This window comes from Coregonus clupeaformis, chromosome 6 (genome assembly GCF_020615455.1).
Source record: "Coregonus clupeaformis isolate EN_2021a chromosome 6, ASM2061545v1, whole genome shotgun sequence".
In the NCBI taxonomy this organism is placed as follows: Eukaryota; Metazoa; Chordata; class Actinopteri; order Salmoniformes; family Salmonidae; genus Coregonus; species Coregonus clupeaformis.
In genome coordinates, this window is record NC_059197.1 from 972,034 (window position 1) to 981,487 (window position 9,454).

Consider the following 9,454-nt stretch of genomic DNA (forward strand, 5'->3'; position numbering starts at 1 on the left):
AACGATGTATTTGAGACAAGCGCTCATTGTTCAAATATATGTTTTCAATAAACATTGGAGACGAAATATAGTTTACATGTCAACAATCTAAACCAATCCATGCTGTTTCGCCCCATAGTTGTGCACGTCAGTTTTGTTGCTAAACAACTAACCTGTCTATAACGTCATTGAAATGCATTTATGAACATTGAAACTACCATAAAACAAAGACCACAAAGTTGAATACACTTTAATCAATTAAATAATTTTTTCAAATGTTATACTGGAATGTTATGATTCCCCCTCTATTTCTGTAGTTAAAATGTCCCATCTAGCCATCTTCAAAACCCATTATATAACCAACAGCATTCAAATTTCAGGAATAAAAACAACACATAAAAACAAAAACAAAAACATAACCACTACGTTGTCCTTATGAAGAGGATTTTAAAGGAGAGCATTCGCTCGTCATGGGAGTAAATGACTGACTGGAGTAATACGAGGGAGGTGGTGTCACTGTCAGCAGAATCATCCTTGCAATAGGACCAAAGTATTCCCTCTATTGATGTTGGTTTGATGACTGAAGGAAAAACACAGAACTGATATGGACCATAGTATACTGATCAGATCTACCTTTTCAACAACATAAGTTTGTAAATAGTAAACGGTGAGCTTGCTATGGAGCTTTCAATTGATTACATTTCAAGAACTCCTACAGCCACAAATGCAGTGGTTTGCCTTGTAAATTGACTGTTCTTCTCATGGTTTGACTGTCTGGTTTTCAATAACTATGTCTATGTTGGGAAGAGATGAACAGTTCATACTTGAGATTTGAGTAGAATTTTGAAAAGGGGGAAAGAAAATACCAAAAACCATTTATAGTGCCGATGTTTACTGCATTTCTACGTATGTCTACAGAACACAAAGGACAAGTTAAAAGCAATGAGAGAACAGGTTAATGTCAACAGTTAGAGGACTAACTGGACAGATCGATGCAACCATATTGTGTGCTTACTCTTTTCAATCTTAACAGTTTGTCAATACCACAGCCAACACCTGAAGCTACATATTGAGATGAATCAATCGGATGAAAAAACCTGCCTTTAGTGGGTAAACAGGCGGCATTAAAATTGATTTCTAGTGAACCTGCATTTATGATACAAAAAAACAAAACATGAAAGACCACTTGAGTAGTCCTGCTTTCTTCTAAATCTGGTCCTATGTTTAATGTTCAATGTATAAAAGACAAAATGGCTCTGGTAGAGGATGCATGATTCTTTGCAGGTGGGGATGATTTTAATTTCTCAACCTCAAAAGCAGTGAGATGAACCAGCTGAATACTGACCAGCTCTCAGCCAACACAACAGGGTAATGTTCATTAGGCACCAAACAGAACAAAACTGACTGAATCAGGGAGGGACTACCTGGACTTGTATAATTAGAAAGGCTATTTTTAGTTTTCTGCAAATGAGATAGGCTAATATTTCGTTTTCTGTTACAAAACATACTTTTTTTTTGTCCTAATGAACACATCCCTGATGCTTGTCTGTAGCTAGTACCGTTCCCCCCTCACCACTTAACCAAGAGCACCATCTCCCTCTTCTGCTGCCCCTTTGGTCATCCCACCTCTCCTCGGCAGATAACAGCATGTTCGCTGCCCGTTACATTTAATTCTATATATACTGTAGATCTTTTTCTCTCTCATACAAACATAAATACACCAATACTGCACTCCGCCGCCGGAGGGTTTTTTGAAGGGCTGAGTCCTGTTGATGTGTACAGTCTCAAATGTTACACGGGCGGGCGGGCAGGCAAGTATTTATTTTGTCTTCTCTGGAGCTTTGACGTAGATTTTTTACAGGATCTCGTATTTGTCGACGAGGAACGAAGTTTCTAAAGAGAATTTTACTGGTGCGTCTCCTTCTACGTGAGTCACTTTGGCAACCTGAGGGAATAGGAGAAAAACGCAATGTGATGAGTGAAATGCAGGGATAGCAATGTCAGCAAGAGCATTGTGTTCCATCATTTGACTGTAGGCCTAAATGTCCATAGTTAGTAAGCTTCAATGTAAAAAGCTGAAACTTGCCTGTATGTCGCAATAATTGCGTATGGATACGAAGGACACGTTGACGGGGAAGAAGTCGTTGGGTTGCCCGGCGACACTGAACTCCAGGCTGCCACTTTTGTTTTTGGCATCTATGACAGGTAGGCTCCACTCTAGAACGTTCCGTCTGCTGTCGTGCTTATACTCTCCGTCCACATCTCCTACCACAGGTGCCCCAACTCCAGACCTGCACCAGGAAATACACCCATATACTGTAAACAACGCAACCATCAACTTTGGGCTGGTTTACCAGACACAAATGAAGCATAGCCTTAGACTAAAAACCACCTCAATGGAGGAACTCCATTGCACATGCTTCTTAGTCCAGGGCTAAGCTTAAATCTGTTTCTGGGAAACCAGCCAATAGAGAACCCAGCAAGGTTGTTATACAATCTCAACACATTACAATAAAATTATATTAACATTTGATCACCCATGTACTCACGGTATAGGGATAGCAATAACTACATCGTTGAGTTCAAGGCTCTCCTCCTGCAGTTCATATTCAATGTTCACGTCGCAGCCAGTAGCACTCTCTGAAGGCCAGCAGTTTACTACAGACAAAACAAGGTGCAATTACATTTTAAAATGTACTATTGTTAACACTAAATAAATCATAAAACATACCACAATAATTGCAGATCACAGATGGTGCCGGCAAGATGACAGGTTGAGAAAGGCATTGGAATGAGACTCACTGGTTAGAGGTATGAGGGCCTCGTCTGTGCTTTGGAGCCTCCACTTCAGCACCCCCACATCGTTGTTGAGGGGGAAAGACTTCTCGGGGTTCTTCAGACCAATCACAGAGTCTGAAGTGAAGAGCTTCTTATCCACGTTGGGATGCGTCTAAATACCAGGGAAGATACAATCAATTCCAACACAGTGGACATACATTATATCTCTGATATGGGATGAATTACTTCAACTAGCCGGTGCCCCCGCACATTGACTCTGCACCGGTACCCCCCTGTATATATAGCCTCCCTACTGTTATTTTATTTTACTTCTGCTCTTTTTTTCTCAACACTTTTTTTGTTGTTGTTTTATTTGTACTTTTTTGTTAAAAATAAATGCACTGTTGGTTAAGGGCTGTAAGTAAGCATTTCACTGTAATGTCTGCACCTGTTGTATTCGGCGCATGTGGCCAATAAAATTTGATTTGGAATTGTTACAGAAATCTTCTAATACATTGGGCCGTGTTCAGTTGGAGCACACAGGGAGAAACATTGTGAAATGGTGCTGGGGTAACTAGTCAAATAAGAACACTGGATTTCTCGCAACGTTGTGCCCTACTGAACATCACCCAGGAGTCTTTAAAAAAGGTCATGGGTCAGTCTGGATCTGAACAACTCACCTGCAGTTGTACTCCCTTCTTGTCGTAGTTGTTGACCATTAGGCGGATGCGGCCGACCTTGTCGTCGGTCACTCTCAGGGTGATCATGCCCAGAAGCTCCATGTTCTGTAGACCTCCGTCACGTCCACAGGTCAGGGTGATCTTCTCCTCAACTCTCATGTGGACACTAAGGAAAACATACACAGGTGTCATCAAGGTTAAGATTGAGGTTATCATCACACATGGGAATTATGTCAATAGTAAAGCACATGCACAGACATTGAATGCAAGATAAAGACAGATGCACAACCTTGGCTTACTTTCAAAAATGAACATTTCAAGAACAGGAACAATGTACCTCTCCACATTAACTGGTGGCGGTAGGACATTGGATGCAAGTGAAGGCCTTTTCCCTGTGTTGGACGTGATGGTTTCCCCCTCCCCCCTGAGCTTGTCCACAAAGTTGTCCACCTCTTTCCCCCTGGCGCCCAGCTTGAGGGCTTTGCTGGATCCGGTCGGCCTGTGGGAGAAACACCATCATCAGTACCAGCCTCTGTATCTGTGGCCCAGAGTTTTTCCTGGTCAGGTTACGTTCAGGGTGGGAAATTTAACACCTGCCAAATGCGGGTAGAATTTTAGGCATTGGCGGGAAAGAACGTCTTTCACCAGCCACGTTTGGTGGATGGTCACATTTAGCATTTGGAACCGTTTTTTTTCTCAATCCAAAGCCCAAATGTAGAAGTTGGTCGAATTGACGAAAGGCTACTAAAGTGTGACTTTCTCCTCATGTTTCTTGTCTAGTTACATCGTTTTGTTCACACGCTAGGTTGTTTTTCAATATTAGTTTGAGTTTGCTGCAACTGTCTGTTGCTAGTGCAGATGCAGAGATTCTCAATCATCTCTGACAAACACTGAGTGCCGTTGCCACAGTAATGGCCCACCCCTTAAAGGGGCAGCAGAACATTTCTCACCTAATGACTCAAATATTTCAGGTTACATTGTGTTTGAGCATGGAACACTCCAAAAATCTTTTCATAAACTTTTAGTCATGTCTTATTAAAACGCTCACATAAATTGAGGAGTACAATTACATTATTTATGTTCTCATAAATATCAACTTATCTACTCCTTGTAAAAAATGTCAGCGTTAGAGCCAGGAACTAATAATAATAAATAAGTCGTTTCACTCAGCATTTTGTGGCAGGGCACAAAAAAAGTTGTAGAACTGTTTATCTGTTTTACTTTTTACTATTGTAACTAATTGCTTTTAACATACATTGGTTAAAAGACAGGTCACAAAAAATGAAATTGAATGGAGCAATATACCACATTACTTCTTACTAGTAAAGCATACTCATCCGTCATGTGATTTTTGGTGTAATTATGGCGAGAAAAATATTTTGGCTGGTAAAGAATCTGAGTGGCTGGTAGATTTTCTCATCTACCTGCCACAGTGGCTGTTGGACCAAAAAGTAAATTTCCCACCCTGGTCACGTTATCAGGAAAAACTCTGGGCCATATCTGCCAATCAATGTGCATTGGAGCACAGTCTAATAAAATTATACACACAATCAAATTCAACACCTAAATTCCATAATTTCCGTACCTGACTGGGCCGGGAGCCATCTTGGGTTTCTCGGGTTCGATGATGGTGTCTGTGATGATAGACCCTGAGGACATGCTGCTCATCCCGGCGCTGCCGAAGCCGCCGAAGGCCGGGACCTTCTTCCCCGAGCGCTCGGCGTCTCGCCTGACCTGCTGCAGCTCTTTGGCCTTTCGCCGCATCTCTGCCTTGGCCTCTCGCTCCTGGGTCTGTGGGGCCGAGCAGATGAGGAGGAACGTTCAAATCATGGTTACTATAAGCTAAAGCCACACACATCCTCTGGACATTATGGGCGCTTTAGCTACAAGTGTCTCACCTCTCTGACTGCCCGGAACACCTTCTCCTCGTGAGAGTCCATCTCGGTGAAGGTGCGGATCTGGGCCAGGTTGACGTTCTCCCTGTAGCCCAAGGCCACGATCTCGTCGAAGGCGAATATCAGGTCGAAACAGTGGTCTGAGATCTCCCCTTCCTCCAGCACACGGCAGTACTCTGGGATCTGAAAAGAGAAAAACACAACTGAATGCTTCAATATCAAACCAACAGTCATAATACGTTTATAGTTTATAGTGGGATATGATCCCATTTGAAGTTATTGGTGGGATGGATGAATTCTGAACTCGTAAGCAGCAGTGGGCTGTTATAGCATAGGGTTATCCCCTGTGCTGCTCCCAGCCTGTCGTGTGGGTCCTGTGTACTATGCCCGCAAAATGAACTATTTCCATTGTCTCTGTGTAATGGATAAATAAAGATGTATTGGATCGTATCATACCACGCGTGAGAAGAGCCGTAGTGTCTCCAGGTCTTCCAGGATGTTACTGTTCTTGGTGGTGATCAGCACCATGTAGAGCTTCTCCAAGGGCTGGTAGACGTAGCGCACGCTCTCCGTCTCCACAAACGTGTGCTGCTTGCCCATGCCCATGAGCTTGGGGAAGGCGGCCAGAAGGCCCTCGACACGCGTCCGGGTCATCTCCACAAACTGCCGTGACACGATTGCTTTGCCTGCCTTGGTGCACACCGCCGCGGCCAAAAGCACCTGCAGGGAGGACAGAGAGAATCACAAACATTCGTTCATAAGTGGGAAGTCTCCATTAATGATGACAGAGTGATAGACAGGGTAACCATAAGTGGTACAAATCTGTTAGCCAAGCAAGGTAGTTATGTGCCAATTTACTTAGAAAGCAGATCCTAACACTACCATTACGCATGTTTACACTGAGCTGCACTGGAGTCAGAAAGCAATCATGGTTACATTAAGACACCATGGAGCCGGTGCGAGATATGGGTCGGAAAACGTACCTCAATGCAGGGATGGGATATGCCACTGCTGTGGCTCCTAGCTAGCATGAGCATGAAAGGGCAGTTTTCCGGGAAAAATAGCAGTATTTCAATTTTCTCTAAGTATCAGTATGGAATGATACAATTTGGAGTACAGTGGAATATCCCATCCCTGCATTGAGGTACGTTTTCAGTGTAAACAAGTGTAAAAGTAGGGTCAGAATATGCTGGCTACAATTTACTATAGGTGACAAAAAAAAGTCCTCTTCAGTCACTTATCATCCCAGAATACCAGGACCAAGGCAAGGCATGTTATCGCATTGATCCAAACGACTTCATTTACTAGATTACCGAGTGCAAATCAATGACAATGTCATTCAGCCACGATCCATTGGTTGCCATATCTTGATAACTAGCTAGCTAGTTAACTAGCCTAGCAAGGCCAAGTATTTAACGTTACCAGTCAACATAGCTTAGCGCAGTTAGCAGACAGCCAGCAGTAGCAGACAACCTGTGAAATGCAAAGATATATCTAGATTGCTAGTTAAATTGTAGCTAGCTAGCTACCTAGTTAGCTAGTAAACTAAACTTAGCTAGTTAGCCAGCTAGCGATAGCTAACTGAACTGACACCAAGCACTAGCTGACATTTGTGCTAGCTAGTTAACTTAGCTAGCTAGCTAACGTCGTTACATTAAATAGCTGCGAGTAATAGTAGCATTATATAGTTAACTTCGCTAATAAAGTTCACTGACTACCTTTGTGGTTGTCTGGCAAGTTAAGTTTGATTTGTTTTTCATTTCATTGTGCCAAGGGGCTAGCTAATGATAGCAAGCTAATGTTTGTTGTTATGATCAAGCTAAAGCGGAAAAGATGATAAAGCCTTGACATGTGACTCTATGCTCACCATTTTTAGTTTATCTTTAGGAAAACTATCTTCAATCTTCGACGGTGTTTGCTCAGTCGAGTTCCAGTATATCTAAAGAGCCTTCAGAAATAAAATATAGTTGGATAGCTAGCTAACTTGTTTGTTGCTAGTGCGTCAATATGGCAGGCGGGCAGAGCCACGTCTCCAACCAGAAGAGTTGTTTCCTTGATAAACCACTAGCTCGCTTTGTCGTGGAAAACTTCACAACGTCAAAAGTTGCGCGCTGTATGCTTGAACCATAGAGATAGATAGAGGACTCTTCTTTGGGATTTGGTTGGTGGATCGCATCCAACTTTTAGGCGCATACACTGCCACCTACTGAACTGGTGTGTGAGGCCATTCACTGCCTATCTACATTAAATTATTTGATATGGTAATACAAAATTGGGGAAAGGGAAAATTGCCCTGCCCACTATTAGCCCTATCTAAAAAAAAAAACACCAACACATTTCACTATTTAACCCTATCTAGTCCTATTCCAGACAAATGGTCTGAGAGGACATAACACTACTGCTCAATACCCCCTGCAGCAAATCCTCGTAATCCCAAGTACTTCTCTGCCACCACAACCTATTTTTTTCAATCCATTTCTGCAGTACAATTGGCAACCATCGCTATGAAATGCCAAAAAGCCCACCTTACTGAAGCACATATTATTCCCATCACTCCATTGGTCTCTGCCTACTCACAGGAATCCTCTCAGGATCCCTCACCCTGTACCCATCTTCCTGTACCACTCTCTTCACTGCTTCGGCATACAACAGTTTCTGTACTACTCTAACCCTGGCAACTTCAATCTGCCTTTCTCTCACCAGACACCTCCATCTCCAGCCCCATGGGCACCCCCACAGCTAACACACATAACTTTCTCCACCGATACCACACATTCCTTTGTCTCATGCTCTCTGGCACACTTCTCACATCTAGGCATCTCCCTCCTACACACTGCTGCAACATGCCCATAAACTTGACACCTAAAACACTGTAGTATTGTCAGAATAAAATCTCTCACGGGATAACTGACACTTCCTACCTTGACCTTATCTGGCAAAGACTGTATCAAAACTCAGCCTGACAGACAATGTCTCCTCAGTTTCCCCATGCTCTCCACATCTCACCAAACGGCGGGCGTCACAGACACCGGGAATCTTCAATTTCAACTGATCCTCCTCAACACTTAATGCAACCCTCATTATCACTCTTTTCAACGGCGCCCTGCTCTGAAGAGCAAATCAAGTCACAATTATTGTCCCTAATCGTGTAATCCGGAGCGCTCGCTCCCTCTGGGCGGACGAAACACAATAAATCATCATGAGTCCACTCCAAGTTACCTTCACCAACCACTTCTCCACCCAACCTGACACCACATATGGATCAGAAAAAATGCAAGGATCCATTCTCTCTATAAATCTCACTCCAACTGGGCCAGAATCATCCTTAGGACGAAGCCCGAACTCGGTGGTCCTCACCACAGATACTTCAGCCTCACTCTCGCCAGGTTCCATCTCTGAACTACTGGAGCACGTATCCCTCTTTTTGCACTTGACGCCAACCTCCCTCACCGCTTCCCTCTATACTCAACTTCTTCTCAGCAGTCATCACTGCACTTGCCACCACAGTTAATTCATCCTCACTCTCGTCACGTTCAATTTCCTTCTCAAGCTCTTCCAAAAGTTCTATGAGATCCTCCATTCCATATTCACTCAAAACAAATGCCACTTTTCTCATTTTTTTCCTTCTCCACCATCTTCTCCTTCACCAGATCTTCCAAAAAGCTTGTGCAATCCCCCATTCCATATTTGTTCATAACATGTTCCACTTTCTTCCTCTTTTTCTTGTCTGCCATCTTACCGCATCTCAGCTCATCACCATCCCTCCCTGCCTCTTCGATAAAGACTAATCTTTGTATCTGTGCCATTAAAGCATCTGTGATAGCAGTTGCACAACTGAATGCATTCAACCGAAATGTGTCTTCCGCATTTAACCCAACCACTCTGAATTAGAGAGGTGCGAGGGGCTGACTTAATCGACGTCCAGGGCAGTGCCATTGAGGCTATCTCCATTTTAAAGTAGTCAATTTTCTTCTTCTTTATTGGCTGATTGCTTCCAACTCATAGGAATCACCACCCAGTAAATGGTTGGAAGCCCTCAATGGCAATGTCCATGCTAAAACGTGTTATAGTCATGATGAGTCCTCTATCTATCTCTATGGCTTGAACACGTTTTTGTACAGA

At 43.2% G+C, this 9,454-nt stretch overlaps 1 protein-coding gene across 1 annotated transcript; it reads right to left on the reverse strand.

The window, feature by feature from the left end:
- Positions 1-213: 213 nt before the first annotated feature.
- Positions 214-7,453, reverse strand: LOC121567363 (coatomer subunit delta-like). The gene is made up of 10 exons (XM_041877364.2): positions 7,200-7,453; positions 5,789-6,052; positions 5,336-5,515; positions 5,023-5,228; positions 3,775-3,936; positions 3,438-3,603; positions 2,782-2,929; positions 2,529-2,637; positions 2,066-2,270; positions 214-1,924 (listed from the first exon to the last, which is right to left on the reverse strand). Exons 1-10 carry the CDS (start codon positions 7,200-7,202, stop codon positions 1,835-1,837), a joined length of 1,533 nt encoding a protein of 510 aa, XP_041733298.1. The 5' UTR covers positions 7,203-7,453; the 3' UTR covers positions 214-1,834.
- Positions 7,454-9,454: the final 2,001 nt, after the last annotated feature.